At 38.2% G+C, this 22,194-nt stretch overlaps 1 protein-coding gene across 9 annotated transcripts in view; it reads left to right on the forward strand.

Moving 5' to 3' along the window:
* Positions 1-22,194, forward strand: part of GREB1 (growth regulating estrogen receptor binding 1) — a 97,587-nt gene that overhangs the window by 32,276 nt on the left and 43,117 nt on the right. For 7 of the 9 annotated variants that reach the window (XR_011738536.1, XM_071807066.1, XM_071807064.1 and 4 more), the window contains exons 2-7: positions 4,693-4,849; positions 11,468-11,587; positions 12,305-12,481; positions 19,005-19,187; positions 19,496-19,639; positions 20,951-21,076. Coding sequence is in view for 8 of the 9 variants with exons in the window: in XM_071807066.1 (XP_071663167.1) it covers positions 4,693-4,849; positions 11,468-11,587; positions 12,305-12,481; positions 19,005-19,187; positions 19,496-19,639; positions 20,951-21,076 (907 nt within the window). In the remaining variant the exon portion in view is untranslated. Of the gene's footprint in view, positions 1-4,689; positions 4,850-11,467; positions 11,588-12,304; positions 12,482-19,004; positions 19,188-19,495; positions 19,640-20,950; positions 21,077-22,194 lie in introns of all 9 variants that reach the window. The other 2 variants (XM_071807062.1, XM_065833878.2) reach the window with 2 other exon arrangements.

A 22,194-nucleotide genomic window follows, 5' to 3' on the forward strand; every position in this document is an offset into this window, starting at 1 on the left:
CAAACCAAACCTCTCATTTTATGCAAGTGATGAGCTGCCTCTTGCAAGATTCATAGCATATTATTTTAGAATAACAGTGAGCTTGGAAATATCTTACCATTCTCGTCTTAGAAATGATACAATAGAAATTATTCTGTTAGGCCATTTTAAAAGTATGAAACTTGGCTGCTTACACTGGGAAAATGCATCCATTGCTGTACAGTTTTGCTGGAAGGATTAATAAATTGAAGTAGTAATGTCAGTTATGTTTTAGAATACAAAAAATTCACAATTTAATATGGAACTTATCCTCCTGTAATAATTTGTAAGTCATATGCAAGATTGAATTTAATACTAATTAACCGCATCTTCCTAATTTCTTGCTTGTTTCCTTGACTATTTTTTCAAGCCTTCTTAACACAGCCCACATGTATTCTTTACTTCATTCAGTTTTTGCTGACAGCAGACTTTCTTTGTCAGTCTGTTTCAATGGGAGTTGTAAAAAGCCCTGGATTAATTTCCATGCTCTCAAGTCCATAGCTTTCCTTAGGATACACAGTCCACCCCAGGTATAGGATAAATTTTGTCCAGTGCTGCTGTGCTAGATCTTCACTCTTCACAAAATCTTAATACTCCTCACTTTGTCACAGCCAGGATCTCAGTGACAGGACTGCATGTCCACCTGCTGCCGGCAATTGCTCTGGGATATCAGGACCAGTCACTGTTGTGGCTCTCGCGGTAGGTACAGCCCCCGTGGCCACAAGCGAACGCCTGTTCTAAATCACAGCAGTGGAGTACAGAGGCACAGCAGAACAGCGCAAGTTTTCTTCAAAACCTGGCTAGTTCAACTGCAGTTGAACTTGAAGTTGACTCTATATGCGACAGACATTAATCCTTAAGAAGATCCCTGTTTTTCCTAGTCACGTAACCCCTGTTTACCACAGGAATCCTGACAGTTCCTTGTTTGAAATTTCAGGGCTGTTCTCTTTAGTGACTAACCCACTACTTCTCTCATTTTCAGATGCCTGGACTTGGCATCTCTCTTTGGCAGGGTTATCCATGGGTTTCTGAGACAGCAGCCTGACCGGCTTTATTTGTATCTGCAATTGTATCTTAGGCTCCCAAGTTCCTCAGAGCAGTTTTCTTCTTTTCATCATAGTTTTAAACAGTTCTTACAGGTCCAGGTCTTTCCCTTCTTTTCTCCCCTTGGTATTGGCAGGTATTTTTCTCTGCATTCTCTCCATGGAAACTGACATTGTGATAGGGAGGTGCCCTTTGATTTATCAGTAGCTGAGGTTGAGGGCTGTACTTCTGGGTCAGTGTGTGTGGGTTTTTTAATAGATTTGGTCACCATCTATGTTCATGGCTTGGAATTTCACAAGAATTTGGAAGTTTAGCCAGTGCCACCCACGTGTATCTGACAGAGACATAAATCTGGGCTGGGAAAGCTGAGTTCATTGAAGCAGGAAAATAGGACTCAAAGCCTTTGCTTCCTGGTGCCACAGAGTCAGCATTTTACAATTCAGGTACCACAGTCTGAGCAGCATTAAAGAGGGGATGACAATCACAATAGAGTTAGTAAGAAACAGCTTCTCCTTTGCTTGCTCCATAGAATAATGTCTCCTGTAACTGAGAGAGTCAGTGGGACTCTGAATGACAACAGCTGATGCTGGCAAAAAAAAACTCCTTTAATGCCCATTTTCTGGTTCCAGTGGTGTGTGTCTGAAGATGAAAGATGGCTATAAAATACTTACCATTTCTTCCAAAGCATGTTCCGGGGTTTATGATTGTGTTTGGCACTGTGATTGTAAGATCCTACAGGTACATGAGAGCTGACCACATGCACAAATCCAGAAAGCATATTTTTATTTTGTTTGAAAAATCCATTTTTGTAATTAAATTAGCACCCCAATGGATAAACAAACATGTTTATGTTGTAAAGGATTCCAGGACCTGTCCCTTGTACAACTGACATAATCTTAACTGATTCCTTATCTGTAACATCACATAAATAAGATGCTGGTTTCTGCTGTCCTCAGGGTTAAATATAGGGTTTCTGTTTTGTCCACCAGCGAACTGTGTGAATGCTGAGCTTGTATGTCAGATCCCTTTAAATGGTGTGTCTATTTTTGTTCCTAATAAACGGTACAGAATAATAGCTGACTTTGTCTATGGAATAGAGTTTATAAACAGGAATATTACATTTTTTTCTCATTCATCACAATTGGATCCAGATACTGATTAGTAAAGCAAGTAAACCATTGCATAAAGCAGTCTGCATGCATAACATCGGATAATGGTTTTGAGTTCTCTCAGAATGTTTTGTTTCACTCTGAATGAATTTAAAATCTTCTTATTTTTCAAGTTCTTTAATTAAGCTTTTCAATAATTAAATAACTTTGAGAATCAGGTAGACCAGTCTGCTTTACATGGTCATATTGAGGACAGGTGAATGCCAGACCTTTTTAAGACAAACTTCTGCCACTGCAGTCAAAATTTTGGATATTCTCTTTGTGCTGTACCAGGGATTTTTTCATTTAAGTGCGAAAAGTCTTTCAGATGTTATGTGAATTTTTCGTGTTTTGACTCTGTATTTAAATAAAGCATTCTATGTAAGAAAGCGTGTGGAATGGATGACAGCTGAATGCTGTTTCCATGCCTGAAGGTGCAAGTTTGATTGTTACCATGTTGAGAGCATGATCATGCATTTTTATTTCTCTTTGGTCCAGACTTTCAAGACTGTGATGGACAGTCATGTAGAGCCATATCGTACCTGCCGCTGAAAATGTAGAGATGGGTCACTGAGCCCACAGATGCCTCCAACCTAACATGAGAAAATATTAGTTCATAAATGGGAAGGAATTTAAAAAACCAAAGAATTAAATATGTATCTGTCGAGTACCTTGACAAATATTTGTCTTTGTTATATTAAACCTAAACCACCAATATAACAATGACAAAGAATTATCAAGATGCTTGACAATCATATAATGGTTGAAAGATGGATTAAAATTAGAACTAAAAATCTTCTACTGCCTTTGTGCAGAAATACAATTTAATATAATTCATTTCGGAGCTTCACCTTGGGTTTCTTGCGTAGACCTCTGGCAGAGGTTTTTAAGGACAATATTGGAGTCGGGCTTTCCTCATCTTATTCAGCTGTGTTTGGTGTGGGTGAAACAGAAGAGGAGCCAGAGGGTTCCTGTCCGTGAGGAAAGGGAACTGTAATCTGCTTTTTGTGTTGGAAGAGAAGATGCATCCTGACTTCTGCGTTAGCACTGAGCATCTCTACCAGGCTTTACAGCTTCCTAATTACCCTTCAGTAAATGGACACATCAGTACCGCTTACTGCAAATTTTCTGTTTGATTTTGTGTTTATATGTGGATATTTTGTCAGTAGTGCCTGCTTCCTCTCTAGATCATATTCTTAAATGCTACCTGCATGGTTTTATAATTCTTACTGTGCTTCTCTTAATTATATGTATATAATATCAGTAGGCCATAATATCTAGTATTAACCATACTATATATATATATATAGTATTAACGTGCTACAGAGAAGCATACAAGAATGTTATTATATATGTAAAACATGCTTTATGAAGTAATCAAAAGATATCCAAGTCCTCAACTTCGTGCATCGTTTGTCTCAAACACGTTTTTCCATCGAGGGCAGAATGTGGTTTCATGGTGGTTTTGTTTTTTCTTGACTGATTCCTCCCGGCCTCTTCCCGGCCGGCTGGTTTCCCCAGCGGCGCTGAGGAGGGGCTGGTCCGTGTGTCGGAATTACTGCCACAAACAGGAAGCATTTCATGCTCTCTATTCACAGTGACTTGAGGAGGGAAAGGACATGGGGCCCAGGGCAAGAGCCACTTTGTACTAGGAAAAGAAAGCTGACATGGCTTTTGGTTATATTGGCTCATTGTACTCGCTGTGGAAAGCAGCCGGCTGTTAAGTACGTGGGATATTCAGCTGGAATAGACTGGCTCCTCAATGACTGAATGAGTAAATGATGTGGTTTCACTAACAATAAAGTCCTAATAATTAAACGCAAAATCAAATAGATAATCGATAATATCTCATTCTGAAACAAACAAACAAACAAACAAACCCCAAAAAACCACATTTACTCCTTAAGGTGAGAAAGAAAAGCTGTTATATTTCACAATATCCAAGTTACAGCAATGCTACATTATTTATAGACAGCACTTCTAAAAGATGTGTCAAACTGCTTTAGCCAGGAGTTTTCAGCCATGGTGGCCTGTGCAAACTTAATTACACAAAACTGTGCTGTTCCCCAGATCCTTCAACTTTTATTCTGTTCAAATCATGTAAATCAGAAAGGCTGTTTTACAGATGAGATTGCTGACTATTGAAAATGCATCTCCTCAGTTGATACATAAATCAAGGAATTACTTGAATCAGATTTCTAGTCACATCTTCAAGAAGGTGTCGAAACTTTCTGCTGTTCTGCTAAATTACAGAAAGCTGTTACTTTTAGATAACTTCCTGTAATTTACCAGCAGGATCTGCGCAGTGATGGCTGCAATGTTCTTTTCCTTTGCCTTTCTTTGTGGACAATGAAGCTTCTCTCTTTCATGAGAAATGTTGTAGTGTGAAATCAACTTGCAGTGATTGAGTTCTGAGTGCTAAAATTGAAATTATCTTTTTTTTTTTTTTCTTCTTGTTGCTTTTTTTTTTTTTTTTGAGGAGATGGGAAATTCTTACGCTGGTCAGCTCAAGACAACACGGTTTGAAGAAGTGTTGCATAATTCTATAGAGGCCTCTCTCCGCTCAAACAACTTAGTTCCCAGACCAATCTTCTCTCAGTTGTATTTGGAAGCTGAACAGCAACTGTCATCATTAGAAGGTAGGAAATAGTGAAATTTATATTTCTACTCAAAGACAATTCTGTTGTTTGCTCTCCCGAGGCTCAGCACAAACATTTCAAATCAGAATACAGAAAACCAAAAATATTTAAAGGTTTTCTTTGGAATTTCTAGGTTCTAAACTATATATGTATATATATATATATATGTGTATATATAGAGATAGATATACTACAATTGGTTTATAAATACAAAATGCGTTGTCTTTCATTTTGGCAAAATTAAACCACTTACTTGCTCAGATGTATTAATGTGCATAAATGGAAGTACTAGGAAATATTACACTGGATGTGTGGAGGAGTCTTTGGAGATTTGTAGTATAAATCTGCTATCCTATAATTTATCATACACTGCTGAAAGTTACACAGTAAATGATGGTAAATATGATAGATTTATAAATTATATATGCTAAGACTAATTTTCATTGTGAATCAATACAGCAGAAATTCTTTTAGCTTTTAAGAAGATTTATAATTACTTTGGGCATAATATTTTAGTTATTTTGTGGTTGCAAGGGTAAAAATTTAGTATGTGTTCCCTCATAAACCCTGCACAAGTTGGTTTTTAACACTGAAATTTTGTATGTGTTTAGAGCAGTCTGCTTTCTGAGTGTTTAAATGAACTGTGTAGATCTGATAAGCTAACTCATGATACAATTTGGTGTTTTGCTGTGCTGTTATGTGTAGTTGTCTCATGATTTTCTGTGAGTTTACTGGTGTGTGCAGAACATTGGCATCCTGGTGGAAGGCTATGTTTAATAATTTCATTATTTAGCCATTTTTGTCACCAGGGTGGTGTTTCATTTCTTTTGACCAGGTCTACTTGGTTGTTCCTCATGTGGGAGAGGTCTGCATGCTCATGTCATATACTCCAGCCTCATTGTAAATTAAAATCTTTGCTTCTTATTACATGAATCCCTGTGCTCTGAGGGCCAGGAGACATCTGAAGCAGAAAGCCATCCTTGGGGTCTTGTATAAGTCCCTGTCCTTCCTTCTTATTGTTACCTTACCTTGGTGTGGTGGGTTGACCTTGGCTGGATGGAAGGTGCTCACCAAGCCGCTCAGTCACTCCTCTCCTCAGCAGGATATAACCAGTGAGAAAATAAGACGGAAAAAACTCTCTAAAGATAAAGGCAGTTTAATAAAGCAAATGCAAAGACTGCTTGTGGAAGTAAAGGAAAACAAAAGATTTATTTTCTACTTCCCATCAGCAGGTGATGTCCAGCTGCTTCCCGGGAAGCAGGGCTTTAGTACAGGTAGCAGTTGCTTGGGAAGATAAACTTGTAATTACAGATGTCCCCCACACTCCTTCTTTCTCTTAGCTTTTATTGGTGAGCAGCCATCATATAGTATGGAATATCCCTTTGGTCAGTTTAGGTCAGCCATCCTGAGACCTTGCTCACCCCCAGCCTGCTGGTGAAGGGGAATGTTGGAGGGACAACCAGAGCACTGGTGTGGGATCAACACCTTCCTGGCTACCAGTGCACAGCACAGCACTGCACCATGAGGGCTGCTAGGGGAAAAATTAACTGCATCTCAGCCAGACCCAATGACCTTGGCATTCTGACGTGGTGATGCACTCAGCGTATCCCTGGTCAGAGCTGCATGCTGGGCCTCAGTGCAGCAAGTGTTCTCCTGTGGTTAAGGAGACATGGTGCGAATAATTTAGGCAAGGTAGTGTGGTGGATCAGTGCAGCCCAAGTGTTCTGGCTTTCCATTTTGTGGAGTGATAACCTGTTATAGGTGTTCAATGTAGCATTTGGCAACAAAATAGCCACCAAGAAATAAGGCTGATATTACGGATCTTTGTTTCTGATGATGTCACAATATCAAAATTAGTGAGGAGCCTCACAACTGAGTATCTAGTCAGTTTAAGAAAAAAAAAATTGGATTTTTTTAAGGTTTATCAATAACCTGTTGTAATGTAATTAATTTTAGTTGTGTTGTTTGTTTTTTTTAAGTTTTTTCTGTCTCCTTTTGATACATAAATGACCATCTAAACAAGGAAAAAAGTACTTAGCCAATGAGACTAACCTAATATCATTACATATCTGTCATGATAATTTATGCCTAAAAATAATTTGTGCAAAAGAGACTGTACTGTGCCTGGAGACAAGTTAAATGAACGTGTTTGTCCCTTCTGGCTTAGGTGTTATTTTTTTTTGCCATGAACTTGCAAACACATATTTTCTAGTGAGAATGGTTTTCCAGTCTACATATTCTAAATTAGACAAAAACATGCATATTAGAAATGTATGCCTTTAGAGTAATTTATATAATTAAATTTGCCTATAAAATTATTTCGAGCTCTGTGAATTAAAAGTACCACATTCACCTAAGTTGGTTTAGACAGAGTGTTAGATCTTCCTGGCTACAATAATACTATTTTTTAATTCTGTTTTTGTTTGTTTGTTTTCCTGCCTTTTTATTATTGCTGTGTTTCACATCTTCTTCAGGACTGGCAGATTCATGTAGTGCTTAGAACAGTCCAAAACCATCATTATTTAAACAAACCTCTTTCTAGATTTTTCATTTTATCAAGAAGCCTTCAGTTTGCTGTGTTCTCACTGGTCATACATTTCTAATGAGGATCATCTGAAGTCTTCTTAATTTTCTTAGCCTTTGTAATTGCAGAACATATATGCAAATAATAGAATCATAGAATTGTTTTCATTGGAAAAGACCTTTAAGCTCATTGAGTCCAACTGTTAACCTAATACTGCCAAGTCCGCCTCTAAACCATGTCCCTAAGAACCTTGTCTACATGTGTCTTAAACCCCTTCAGGGATGGTGACTCCACCACTGCCCTGGGCAGCCTGTTCCAATGCCTGACAACCCTTTCCATGAAGAATTTTTTCGTGATATCCCATCTAAAACTCCCCTGGTGCAACTTGAGGCCATTTCCTCTTGTCCTATCACTTGCTACTTGGGAGAAGAGACCAACACCCTCCATGCTACAACCTCCCCTCAGGTAGTTGTAGACAGGGATAAGGTCTCCCCTCAGCCTCCTTTTCTCCAGGCTAAACAGCCCCAGTTCCCTCAGCTGCAACTCATAAGGCTTGTGCTCCAGGCCCCTCACCAGCTTCATTGCCCTTCCAATAAATGGTCTGGATGTTCAGGAACTTTCTAGGAATATACATGATAAAATTTTTACAATAGGAGGCAAGGTTATTTGGCTTTAAGAAGTTTAGCTTTCTTGTATACATCTGCCTAGTTATTACCATACGAACTACAAATTAAACCTGTGGACTGGATTGGCAGTTATTACAAGTCATTATCTGTGAGGCTCTTTAATCTGATTCTTCACTTCTGAAATCAAAATCCCATTTGAATCACAATCATGTTCACAGTTCCGATTGTTTAATCACATCCTGTTTCTCAAATACAAAAGACCTTTCTTCCATTTTTCGCTTGAGTTCTCAGATTCATTTGGGTGCCACCTTTTAGGCCTGTGTATTATGTTTGTGCCAAAGAGATATGAAGCTGATTTCAAAAGTTAATGACAAGTGCTATTTTTCTGTTAGCATCCAACTCCTATAGCCCCACTATCACTGGGACATCAGTGGAACAGGCTGAGAAGTAGCGTGCAAAGCAAGGCAGAGCAACAGAGGGACACTTGGCTGCACGGCAGGGAGATTATTGATTGCATGGTTTTGTATTCAGCTCTGGTAGCAGCACCATGTTCTGACGGGAGCTTTGCAGCAACTCCTGTCTGTGGTTCCTTCCCTGAGCTGCATGTAAGGCAGGTTGTCTGTCCATTGATATGATATATTTTGCGGCTTGTGATTCAAGCCTTGATGCTGCAATCAGTTTGTGGATCATATCAGCCCTCTGAATAGTCCCACTGAGAAAAAAGTAAGTACATATTAAAAAGTTTACAGAACTTAACAGACTCACCCCTTTTTCATTGCATTTGGATGTTAGTCAAGGTTAAGTCATAACAAGTAACTCACCCCTGACTTAAATAGTAAAGATGGAGAGCTTCACTTTTCCCTTAGTTCATTTTCACCATTTTTGTCTTCGGGCTACACTCTTAAAACAGTCGTGTATAATGTTCTGTCCTCTGTCCTTATCCGTGTGCACCAGGACTGGAGCTTGATGTTTAGATACTTAAAAGTAAACATACCTTTCAAATCCTCTTCTAGAGTGGAGTGTAGAGTGTAAGTCTCAATAACCTTTAGAGACAAATCTTCAAACTCCAGATTTACTTCCTTCAGCTTCCTCCCTAATTCTCATATATTCTGTAGAATTTGTTTAGCTGATTTTACAATCCTTTCTCAATAAAATAAAAAGTAATTCTGGAGAGGATCATAGAGAAAAAAAAAATCCTTGATGAATATCCTATGCGATTCTTAGCGCCTGATCCAAAGGCAGTCAAAGCAAAGAGAGTATGTCCAGTTGACACAGAGCTTTGGAGGATGACTGCACTGTGCTTCATCTTTTTCTGTTTCACCACTAGAAGCTGGATCAACAGAACAATGTAGGACCCTAACTGCTATTTTACTTTCCCAAGTCCAAACAGCTATTTGACTTCTTTCTGATCCTCAAGTACTTGCAACCTTTCACGACCCTGTTTTGGCAGTGAAAGCTGTTTGTGTTTGCTGCAGGCATGTTCCTACAGAACAAGAAAATAGAAGCCCAAAACAAAAGCCCCAGTGGGTTCATTTAGTACTTGTGCCTTATGTCAGTTGTAAATAAGGCTGGATCTGACATGAAATTTTCCTTAGTCTAGTCTGTAGAAGTGTTTTCCCCATTCACTATTTAGCTGCACTCTCTTCCTTGTCAGCTTTGCCCCATTGGCCATGAGGGTGTCTGAACCATAAGAGGGGATGAAGTCATTGCTCAGGATGTTTTGCTGGAGCTGTTGTGTTAGGCATGAAAAAATTATTGTCCTGTGGGTAGAGAGAAGGAAAGAAGCAGTCCCAAGTTGAAAGGCTGAAACATGCACCAATAATATGCAGGTGAATGCTCTTTACAAGCAAACTATCACGTAAAAATGCTAATTGAGGTAGACAGCACATCAGAAACACCTAAAGCCCTCTAAAAAATGAAGCCTTATGCTGATTTGACTGAAAATGGGTTAATTTTATTCATGCAGTTAGAAACCTTTCTTTTTTTGTAGTTAGCACAGTCGTTTTTTGGACTTAGTTTGAGAACAAGAGATAGCACCCCAGGACAGAGTTAATGTTTCTAGTTATTCTGGTCTGAGAACCAAGGACACTGAGTGCCCTGCCCACAGGTGTGAGGCACCGAGGAAGGGGGCATGGATGGGGCAGAGCTTGACTGACGTCCAGACTGATCAATAAGAGTATTGCATCCCATTAGTGTCATGCTTCATATATAAGAAGAGTCGGGATCTTCGGGGTGGCTCTTCTGCTCTCTCTCACTCTCTCTCTCTTTGGCGCGCACCCAGGGGAGTTTTGGTTGGGATGTTTAGTCTGTCCTTTTGCCATTTTTGCAGAGGTCTCTGGGCTTTTCTGCCTTTTTCCTTTTTTTCTCTCTTTTGGATCGGCTGTTCAGGACTGGGGCATGGCTTCTTGGGACTGGCTGCTTGGTGTGGATGTAGTTCGTGGAGAATTACCTTGAGTATCTTTTATTTCTATTATATATATATATATATATATATATTTACTAGTAGTGTATCAGTATTTTGTTATTTTATTAAACTGTGTTTATCTCAATCCAGGTTTCCCCCTTCCCTTTTGATTCTCTCCCCTGTGGGGGGCGGAAGGGGAAGGGGTGGGTGAACGGTTATCGTGGTTGTATTGCTAGCTCGGGTTAAACCGTGACAAGCCTATATCATGTATTCTCCCCAGCATTCAGTATTGCCTGCCAGGCTGGCACAGTCCATGCACAGGCTGCTGTGAATCATCTTCCTGGATATGTGCCTTGACATTGCAGAGGGAGCAGCAGTGCTTTACTTGGAGCTCCGCATTCTGGTCAGGGACAGATGACCTGCGAGTTAGGTGTTCTTAACGTGGCATCGGCTGTGGTGAACCTGGTTTCAAAAAGGAACTGTTTCTTCAGTTCCCTGTACAGTATCAAGGACATGGTCAATACCTAATTAATAACATCTGTACTTGGACTGTAGCCGGGACATTCTAAAGTGCTAAGAAGTAATGACTTTGGGTTTATATTAGCTGTTACTATTATAAACAAAGGATACAGTGTTGTGATCAACAAGAGTTCAAACACCAAGAGGCCCTTAAAAATCATGAGATTAGCTTAACAATAATGAGATTTAAAAAACTAATAAATTGAAGCTTCTTTTTATTTGTCCTCCAGTGTTTTTTTTTTTACTTTCGCAGATGCAATTGGGTCATTCTTTTGAACATGCTTTTTGCACAAGAACATGCTCTATGCACAAGAGCTAAAAGCTTTATTTTTTGATGAAAGATATTCAGTTATAAGCATGACTGGAAGTTGGAGCTTTAAGGAAACAACAAATATCTGAAGAGTTGGCAGAAGTAAAGCTATTGTCAAGAGGAGAGAACCAGTTTGCTGTAATACTTTTTGTAACTGGGTCACCCTGCTCATTCATTGGTTGGTTGCCAGCATTTTCTGTTGTGTCAGAGTCATTTATGCTGTGATAATTTGTAGCAGGCAGCAGAGCAGATAATGAGGAAGAAGAAGAAGAGGAGGAGGAAGAAAGCTCAGAATCAAGTAGTCCTGTTTCTTACCAGATGAAGCCTCCTCCAGAAGGATGTTGCACTACTGATGGTAAGAAATGCCATAACCATGCTGTCAGATGGCATTTGTGCTACTGAAAAGGGTAGGATTAGGGCCATTTTCCCTATAATTCATCAGAATGAGGTAATATATACAATATAAAAATCCTAAAAATGTCAGCGTTTGTTACCTGCCAGATAAAGCTGGATTCCTCTTGGTTGCGCTTATGTTATGCAGAGTGTTTGCCTGATGTGTCAGATAAACATTTGTGTTGGAACGCCTGACAGAAGGACAGAAGTTTGGTTCTCTTAGGCAACGTGACCTTTATAAGGTTGAGTTTGCAGGCCTGGTGTTTGCTGAAATGAATGTGATAATTCCTATGGCTTTATCACTGCTATTTTTTTCTTTGAAGTGTACCTCATTCAATGTTGCTGTAAAAAATGCTCAGAAACCCAGGAAAAGCCAGTGAAATTTGCCAGATGTTGAATTTTTGAATGTCTGGTCTGATATATGATGATGTTAGTAGGTTGCAAAACATAATCAAGAGAAACTTTACTGTACATTTTTTGTGTTTATTTATTGTACTGGTAGAGTCTGTTTATGGCTGGCTAAAGGCAGGGAACAAAATTATCTCTTAGTTTGCCCTTGACCTCAGAGGACACAATGTTTTTATTAAAAATATAGGAAGTCTTTTAATAAAGGCAATTTGAGTATTAAACAAAAAAATCTTGTCAACTTAAAAATACATTGAATTGATTTTTTTTCTAGGTTTCTGCCAGGCTGGTAAAGATTTGAGACTGGTTTCGATTTCCAATGAACATATTGAGGTACCATCAGGGTTTTTACTTGTTGGTGCAAAGTCACCAAATTTACCTGATCACCTTTTAGTGTGTGCTGTGGATAAAAGATTCCTGCCAGATGACAACGGGCGCAATGCCCTGTTGGGTAAGTGTCTGTGATTGCAGTAGTGGATGCTTCTGTGGGCTACAATTGATGGCTAATCTTTTTTTGCAGAGTGAGTTCAGCAGATTTCACTCCCATTTCGCGTCTACAGTAACGCTCATGGGTGATGCACAACAAGATAACAACTCAGAGCTGACTGTGTTTGCTTTGGAAAGATACAGAGTGAGCCAGTTCATTAGAAATGCTTCATCACCTTCTATCCATCAGTCCAAGACTAAAGTCCAATTTGTTTATGTTATTGCTGGAACTGCATATCTGGTAACTGGACTAGTCAAACAGCTGCCTGTCTCTATTTTAGTTTTCCAAATACTAACATGGACAGTCTGTAGGTCTGTCAAGTAGAGCTTTCAGGCTACTACATGCATGTAAACATTTTGAAGATAGTTTGGACTAGGAAAGTTTATGACCTTTTTGATTTATCTTTTTGAGATAGAGATAATATTCTCCCCTGTGTTTGAACAACAGAATGGGTTCTGGACCCTAACCTATGACTCTGCTATTATCACAATAAAAATAAATATGAATTACTATAAGTTGATTGTTTTCCTATATAAGTACTCAGGTAATACTATGTTTTTGAATAATACTGTTTGTATGATACTCTAATTTGTTGCTTTTCATCTGCTTAAAAATCTAACTTCTGACATAAAACTCGGTCCTTCTGTTTTTATTATAGCCTTTCTCATGGTCATTGGCCTCATCCAAATCAAACCAAATAGGCATGATCTGCCATCATGTGAATGAATGAACTGAATATCAATGTTATGACAGTGGAATAGTTTTTATATCGGGACAAGTTGTATTAATATATAATTGGGTGGAGAACTCTTTGTTCAATCAGACACTTTAATGTTCTTATGTATTATTTTCTTAGTTAACCAAAAAATGCTGTATGGTGCCTCTGTACAAGCCCAAGATTCAAACAGCAAAAAAGGAAACATTTGTCATGTCTTTTAACCATTTTCTTTCACAAACACTGAGGGATATGACATGAACTCAGTTACCTCAGTTTGAGCAACTCTTCAAGGCATTTGGGATGACAGTGTAGTGTGAAAGTGCATAATACAATTCCATGTACAGTAACTTCTCTCCTCATGTGATCTTGAAGGGTTGGATTGGTCATAGTACATTTGACCAGTGACAGTAAAAGAATTAAGACGGTTGTAAATCACCCACGTGTAGCCATTTTAAAGATAAAGGCAGGAATGTTGTACCACTCAAGTCATTCAGTGCTGGCACAATTAACAGCTTAAGCTCCTTAGGCTGTTAGCAGAGAGGAAGTAATGTATTTGTTAATTGCGTGCTAAACAAGGACAGAAAAAAGCAACGGGAACATAACTGGGAGGTTTTTATGCTACTTGCATCCTCAGCTTGCTTATTTAATACATTTTAGTTTCCTGAAACCATTTAAATGCTTATTTTTGGCTGTTGTTACACACTTAAACACCAGTTGAATCACATTCTTTGGCAAATAATTCTAGTAATTCTGTAGGATGACTTTTATGTGTTTTATAACAAGCTTAAATGTGAAAGAACTTACTTTAAGATCCAATGTCTTAATCTGAAAACTGGGAATAAAATAAGGTTCCCAGTCCCTAATCTAATGAAAAAACATGATATATGTTATTGACATGAGGATTGCATTCTATTCATACAATAGATCATACTGTGGATAGAAATAATCCTGGTTCTCATACACTGATGCAAGTCAAATCAGGGTAAGTAAAATTAGAAGCAGACATGAGTAGTCTCAGAGTTTCAGACAAATAGTGAGATAAAAGACAGAACCATTCTTGCTTTAAAATCTCTGTCTATTAGTATAACATAGTGACCTCTGCCCTGTGACAAACTTAAGTTGAAAACATTTAATATGAAGAAGGAAAGCTCTTTTCATTGTCTTACTTTTAAAGATGGGATAGAAGGTTTATTTTTGGTATTCTGAGTTTACGCTGTTCTCATTCAAACATGCTGGACTTTTGAAACAACATGGAAAGTGGTCCCTTCAAGCCTTTCTAAGTTTAGAGGGAAATGGAACTGGATTCATGCTGAATTGAAATGAGCCGTTATCATGGATCAGAGTATATCCCAGACTTTTGGTAAGGTTTATTGGAGATACAGGCATATCACTTGTAACCCTTCAACCCCAATGTTTTTTTATAATTTCATGTGTTTTTTGTTTTTTTTTTTTCATTTTTTGTACTGTTGTTTTTGTAAGGCAGCTGTTACTCAGTACTGTATATTTTTCCCAAAATAATTTATTTGAAGGGAAAAACCACTAATGAATTACCCAGTAGTTTCCTCGTTTCTCATAGTCCTTCTGCATATGTTTGTGAAGATGCCTGTGGAACACACAAGAATTCCGGAAGAAAACAGGAAATGTCGCAGTATTTCTGGGCTTTTGACTTATGGTCTTGTTCCCATTAGGGGCTGTTGACATTGCCTCGGGGGCATATGCCAATTTATTGATTATGCTAATAAGTTGTCCCACCATCAAGGCATATGTGCTTGCGATTTGGAAGTAATTTCTGTTGGAGGTTGGTTTGTGTCTTTGTTTTTACAATTGATGTATTACTCCATAGGAAAAAAAAACCAAAACCAAAACACTTTCTGGAAAACACTGTATTTTTGGCAAGCAAAAATTTCTCTGTGTCTGAGCATGTAGCTTTTATGCTTCTGTTAATCAAGTTAGATCACAGGTTTAACTACTCTGCAAAACAGATTCGGCTTTTTGCCTTTAGGAAGCTGTTTCTTGGGGTTTTTCTCAACCTAAAGGAATGCTTAGATGAAGGAAACACTTCCGTGATACTGCAATATTTATTGTTCTCGACTGAAAGCAGCTAACATGTACCACTCCCAAAGGTTTTTTCTCTTTTGGGTTTTGGGTTTTTCTCTCGAGGAGACTATTTCATGATAAACAAAGCAGCCATTCACTCATCACTTTCCTTCCCAGAAGACCAAACAGCTGCCCACTTTCCTAGCAGGGAATCCTTTTTTCCTCAATGGGTCCCTGAGGTCAAAATGACAGAGGGAAAGATTAGTTTGATTGCGTGTAAGCTGTACATATGAAGAAACGTTGTAGTATAAAATACTGTGGCTGCTTCTGTTAAAATATACAGTGTTCTGTTGGGCTTTTGTAATAGTAGTGAGTTTCTGTCCAGTGGAGCTCTCCAGCTTGACCATATTGATTTCATTTGTTTTTAAAATTTAGGAACTGTACTAAGTAGGAGAGAAAAATGTGGAATATTGTCAGTATCCGTATGCTTTTTCTTGTGAGTAGGACTGAAGAGGAGAAATCCTTTTGTTGAAAAGTTGAGAAGATAATAATTCTTCTTCTTAAGCCAGCTGCCAACTTTCAGCAAAAATAATATTGTTGATGAAAAGCCTGTTATTACTTTAAAAGAGAAACAGGAGGATCATTTTATGCCAATTTATGAAATATTAGATTATGAAATATTAGATTATGAAAGATTAGAGGGATCTCCTCCCAGCTTGAAGTCCTCTCTTTATCCCTAGTCCAAGCTCACTGTTGACCACAAGGTCCCTACTGCGGAAGAGCTTTTTGAATTATGAGCAATTGATCATTGTGATGCGAGCAAATTCGAACAAATGCGTATGATAAAAGTCCAGATACAATCAAATACCTTCTGGTTAAACAATCTTCAGAGGGTTACAGCCTTAAGTCACTATTGAACTGAGCTGAATATGAACTGGTGACCTAAAGGTGAAAGGCTTTTAGCCCCTAAACTCCAGGCATTGATTTCTAATTCTCTTGTGAAATCAATCCCATGACATAGATATATTGAGTCACCTCATGGCTGCCCCGACTCCCCTGACCTTTGTCCTCTCTATAATGTATGGAAGAATATTTAATGCAGCTTGTTTATGAAACAAACTGTCCCCGCTATCAGCTGCTGCCCCAGGCAGCACGTGAACAGGGCACGCAGTGAAAGGAAGATGATTAAATGTTTGTGTTCTCAGTGTTACTCAATCTGCTACATGAAGTGCTATGAGCCAGGTTGGCAGAGCCCTGCGATGAGTAATGGTTGAACAGCGTTTTCTTACACTGGAATTCTGATATCATGTTGTGTTCTATCTGTGATGTCAGGGCTGAGCTGTGTTAATGAAGCAAAGGCTGTCCTGAAAGAGAGTGTGGGTCAGAATGAATGGGGTGAAGATTGTTGTTGGCAAGGAGCTGGCAAGAAAGGACTCCTAGTCTGACTCAGCGGAGCTCGGGAAGCTTGAGGGGAAAGATGTTAGTCTGACTTAAAAGGAAAATTAAAAAATAAACTTCTAAAATGTTCTCCAAGGACTTTTCAAAACAAGTGGACAATTTAGTTTGGTTTAATCCCTACTAGGCCTCACCTGTATGCTATAATACATATCACAGCATTAAAAATAGGTGATAAGGACCAAATGTTGTTTCAGGTAGATGTTGTTGCTAAATCTGGTTTAGGCTGGTGATAATATACGAGAGTTTCCAATAGTGACTGACCTAGAGTCCGCATGACAAGATGTCACGTCCACTGCCCAACTTTCTGTTGGACAAATATTTCTGCCTGTGGCTTTAGCAAGTTGCTGGACACTCTCAGCAAAATGATAAAATCTAAAAATTGCACAGGTATTTCTATTTTACTTTTGGAAATGGTCTCGTCATGCTTGTTTTTGAAAATGCATAAGGGCTTGTAAGTGGCAACCAGGCAAAATTGCAATGCTGCTGGTCATGCTCGGTGTCCTGCCAAACATATGGGAAGTTTTCATTTTTCATGATTTCTTAATCTGTGTAAAATGCATGCAAACTCTACAGCTTTTGCCACATCCGTTCTAATTTTGTTTCGTTTTGTTGCTGCTTTTATTGCAGCTACTGAAGGCTCCGTAATGTTAGACAGTTGCTTTTGTGCTGACTGATATAACACAGAGGATTCTGCAGAGTCATGAGTTGTCCTGATTTTATGAATCATAATGAGCATTATCATCCAGCCGACCAGGATCAGAGAGATAATAGCCAGCTTTCAATAGTGTTAGCCTGTTGTTCCCACAGATACCAGATCAATTTCCACATGTATTTATGCTTTTAATAAATTCTTCTGAGCCACTTGAAAACTAGTGAAATTGCTCAGGTTGTAAACCAAGCAACAAGTTTTTACAAAGCATTATATTTCAGTGCTTGTGTTTTACAGAAGGAAAAAAGTATTGACCATTAATCAGAAAACTTAATTTGCCGGAAAAATTTATCTGAAATCACTATTCTCATTAGTGGCTCTTCACTTTATCTACCGTATTATTGATCCTTTACTCCAGTTATAATATTTATTTCCAACGTTGTTCTGTATCTGTTACATGAAATGCATTTCCTTTATTTTATTTTTGCCATCTTTCAGTTCACTCAACACACCCTTTCCATTTCAATCCCTGTGATGACACATACAAATGTACATTAGATATGATTAAAATAAAATAAAACTTTGTGCTTCAGGTCATGTGTAGAGAAAAAACAGAAAATTTCCATGGGGAAGATCATGCACACTGTAGAATTTCTTTGTAGATAAAAGTTATTTTCAGAGTTGCATTGGTCTGATGCAAGATGAAGAATTCCTAGGGAATACTTTAGAAAATGGACAAAAAAAGTCATTTAAGAATGAAAGAAAATCAGCTGTGCAAGGAATGCCCTTTATTTATGGTGAAGATGGCACCACCATCATGAAACTCTCTTTGAGGCTCAGACTGTGTATCTCAGAATGAGAGGAAATGGCAGCGTCCCTGGAAATGCCCCATCAAGCCTTAGTACAATAAGCTTCTTTACATGCAAGGACTATGTCTCTGTTGTGCCTATAAAGTTGCAGACACTTTGTTTCCGTAATCATAAATAGTTTAAACTTCTGTGAACTGCTAACACAGTCCAGCCATAATTTGAGAAAACCACTTTAAATTAATAGCCCAGGAAGGCTTCAGTATTCTTTTCCTCTCTTAAAAAGGCTTCTGTAGTAGGAACTTGGTACTTAAATATACTTAAATCTGGTTAAAGAGAATAGATTAAATATACTTAATTTCTTAAGACTTAATTGCATATTTAATTTCTCTGAAAGCTGAAACAAGAAAAGTCTGTACTTTTTGTAGTGTTGCAAAGGGCTGGGTTTAAGCATGTGGTTCAGTACACTTCAGTCAGAAATTTCTTGGTTTAGTGTTTCACAGGTAGGTAATTGTGATCTTTTTCTTGTGTGAGAAAATGAAGAATATGGCCTATTTTAGTTGTTCCGTAAATGTGGGGCTCTTTTTTTGCAATCTGGTAGCCAAAGTGCAATACAGTATGCTTCATGTAGTGTGGGGTTTTTTGTTTTGTTTTGTTTGTTTTTTGTTTTTGTTTTTGTTTGAGGAAAATGTTAATAAAAAGCTCAGGTCTTGAAAAAAAAGATAAATACAGTTTTCCTCCAGGAAAGAGTTGTGTTTGGATGTTATTAATAGTGACTCACCTATTTCATTGGATTATATGTATTGTTTATTTTATCAGGCTTCTCTGGCAATTGTGTTGGCTGTGGCAAGAAGGGTTTCTGCTACTTTACAGAATTCTCAAATCACATTAACCTTAAACTGACCACTCAGCCCAAGAAACAGAAACACTTAAAGTATTATCTGGTCAGGAATGCACAGGGAGCTCTGACCAAAGGATCTGTAATCTGCTGGAAAGGGGCAGGTAAGATAATGAATCTGTCTTCCTCCAGCTCTGGCTTTCATCAGCCGAGCTTGGCTATCAGGGGGACGGGCATCTGTGTAAAACCTAAGACAGACCAGTTGAAAGAAAGACTTTAAAGCTAAATGATTACTTGGCCAGCTGTAAAAAGCAATTGACTGACCTAATATGAAGATGGCACATCTGAAGGCACCGGTTCCTGCCTTCCAAGTGCCGTGGTCTCTAAGTGTGAAATTATCAAATCAAATAGGCAGCGAAAAAGCAAACGCTGCTGGTGTCAGGGGATAAGAAGTCTCTTTTTTTCTTAAAAGAGTTCAGAGGCCGACAGTCTTCACCCAGCACCTGCTCAAGCACGTTGTTCCAGCTGCCAGAAAGTTCGGGTCTCTCGGGAAGCACCTCAAGTGAGCTTCTCCCAGCAGCGAACCCCGGTGCTCCAGCTGGGGCTCCGCAAACAGGTACCGCTTAGGGGGAAAACACACCGGGTTATCCCCTCCCCGTACTCTTCTGTGTGTACTCGTGTGGGTGGGAAGGCAAATAAATAAGCACACTACTGCATAAAAGTAAACAAGTTGAATAGATTTAGAGATATATTGCAAATAAAGAAAGCAATCACACTTTGAAGGCTTCCTGCTGCTCATTTTTTCCTCTCAGGTTTATGTATAAAAGGTTAGCGACTTGTAAATTAGGTGTTCTGCAGCTTGCTCATAGGCAAAGCAAACCAGCATTTTTTTTAAAAGCCATTGTCTTTAAAGTTGCTGAAAATAGGTGTTACATTCCTCTGGCTGTTGCTTGTCTGGTCACAGATGACTAATGTTACAGGAATGGGTGTTGTTTCAGCTTTTTTTTTCTGATGCAGTCTATTTTATGTTATGACCAGAATCCTCTTTAATGCAGACACTATATGGCTATATAAGCTTCAGAGGTAGTGTTTGTTTGTTTCTTTGGTTGGTTTTTTTTTAAACTAAACCCCAAACTAATGACCAATATCTATAACTTTTTTTTTTTTTTTGGTAGTAAAAATGATTTCTGAAACATTTACTTTTACATTAGCTTAGCAGAAATGAAAGGTGACGGGTAATGAGGTTGAAGTGATGTCTCTCAGCTTCTTCATAATGAAAACTGCTCTTTAGTGTCTTCTGGCTGTTACAGAGATTCACATGGGAGAACCAAGGCACATCTCTTGGTGGTTATATTCTCTCTGTGAGATAGAAACCTGTTAAATAGTTGTGTTCTGGAATACTGGTACCCCTCTAGAACAAATCATTAATCTCCTTATAATAGCAGATTGGCATTTTTTTTTTTTTTGTCGGACATATATAGAAAAGCTACTTTAATTACAAGCATGTTAGGCTTGAGAAAACCTGTCTTTTTAATCAAGTGTAGTTAAAAAGAAGCTTGGAAAGAGGATGTCAAATTGGAATGGAGACTTAAAAGATTTTTAATACATTTTAAACAACCTCTCTCTTTTAGCTTGTTCTTGAGTAAACTTCATGTAAAAGCTAGGATCCACCTGCAAAAAGCTAAAGGATCTGACTTACGTCTTCAATTGCAGACTCGAATTCTGCTCAGGCACTTAATTGGAAGTCAGACAGCAATAATCTGGTGTAAGATCAGAAGTGGGATCATTTTATTCAGCATTGAATTCACTCTGAGCAGATCCCGATGGCTCTGTTAAAGCAAATGATCAAGTGATGAGTTTATTGTATCAACTTGGGATCTTGACCTACAAGTGTTTAATGTAATACTTTGGGTTTTTTTCTTGCCAGCTGCAGCCATAGATCACATCCCTTCAACAGCAGCATTCAGCTCAGCAGTTTATAATGGCAAGGAATCACCTAAACAACAGTTGGTGAAAAATAACCTGTCTGCTCTGACGAGACCTTCAGTATTAGGTATTTGTATGGATTTGTTTAATAAACCTGAACTCTCTATTCTATGGGTGTAATAGTAGCATTGAACAAATGATATCTTGATCATAATTTCCTGTATAAATAGAAGTTACCAATCCGTTCCAAGTCATTTCTGATCATAATGTCTTTTTTGGTGTTAATTTTCAGACAAAAAGATGGTTTTATGTTTTCAGCCATAGCTTTTTACAGGTTAGATTATTAATTGGAAGTTGTTTTGTTATATTTAGAGTTCATTCACTTAGTGGAAGTACAGACTACATTCTGAATCCAGGTTCTTAAAAATATGTCAATTTGCATCAATCTCACCAACAAGTTTTGTGAAGGGAATTAAGAAAGATTTATAAGTCATAACTCCTAGGATAATTCCTATGTTGCATACAGTTCACCTTGGGGTGAACACTAGACTTCAACAACTGCCTCTAAATTATAGAAACTGTCCTCACTGCACCATTATAATAATGATTTGGGTCAATTGTCTTTTGTTGCAAACTGTATTCTGTGTCACTGGCTTGTTTAAGCAAGAAAGTTCATCTTCCCTATGGCTAGAAACACACTATAACTCTCTTCTAGAATAAATCTTCCCAAGTTTCCCTGTTGGCATCACAGCCAAATTATTTTTCTCTGCCTATTCAGGTCCTTGCTCTCTTTCTTCCATGCAACAACATATTCTTGCCAATTCATTTCAGATGGATTACTTCCACGTATTAACATATCTGCAGGAAAGAGTACAGCATTTTCAAATAAAATATTATTTGTATTGCTCGAACTAACTTGTGACTTTTGTGACAACGTTATGCCAGGAAACTAAATGAAATAATCACTAATATGGCTAAGTACTGCCCTCATGTGGTCAAAGTTTGAAGGACAAAGTCATCTTTGAAAACCTGTATGTAAAGCTCTTCTGCAAGTGAACAATCTTATTCTAGGTCTGAAGATTTCAAGTATATTTTTAATATCTTTTGCAAAATTTAAACCCCATTTTTATATAAGATACTTAACTTGTCTTGAATCTTATGTGGGAGTTCTGCCAGGAATTATAGCCCTGCCAGTGGGAAGTAGTGTTACAACTTATGCATAGTTATGTCCAAAAATAGAAATGA

The sequence above is a fragment of the Patagioenas fasciata genome, chromosome 3 (assembly GCF_037038585.1).
Source record: "Patagioenas fasciata isolate bPatFas1 chromosome 3, bPatFas1.hap1, whole genome shotgun sequence".
Taxonomy (NCBI): domain Eukaryota; kingdom Metazoa; phylum Chordata; class Aves; order Columbiformes; family Columbidae; genus Patagioenas; species Patagioenas fasciata.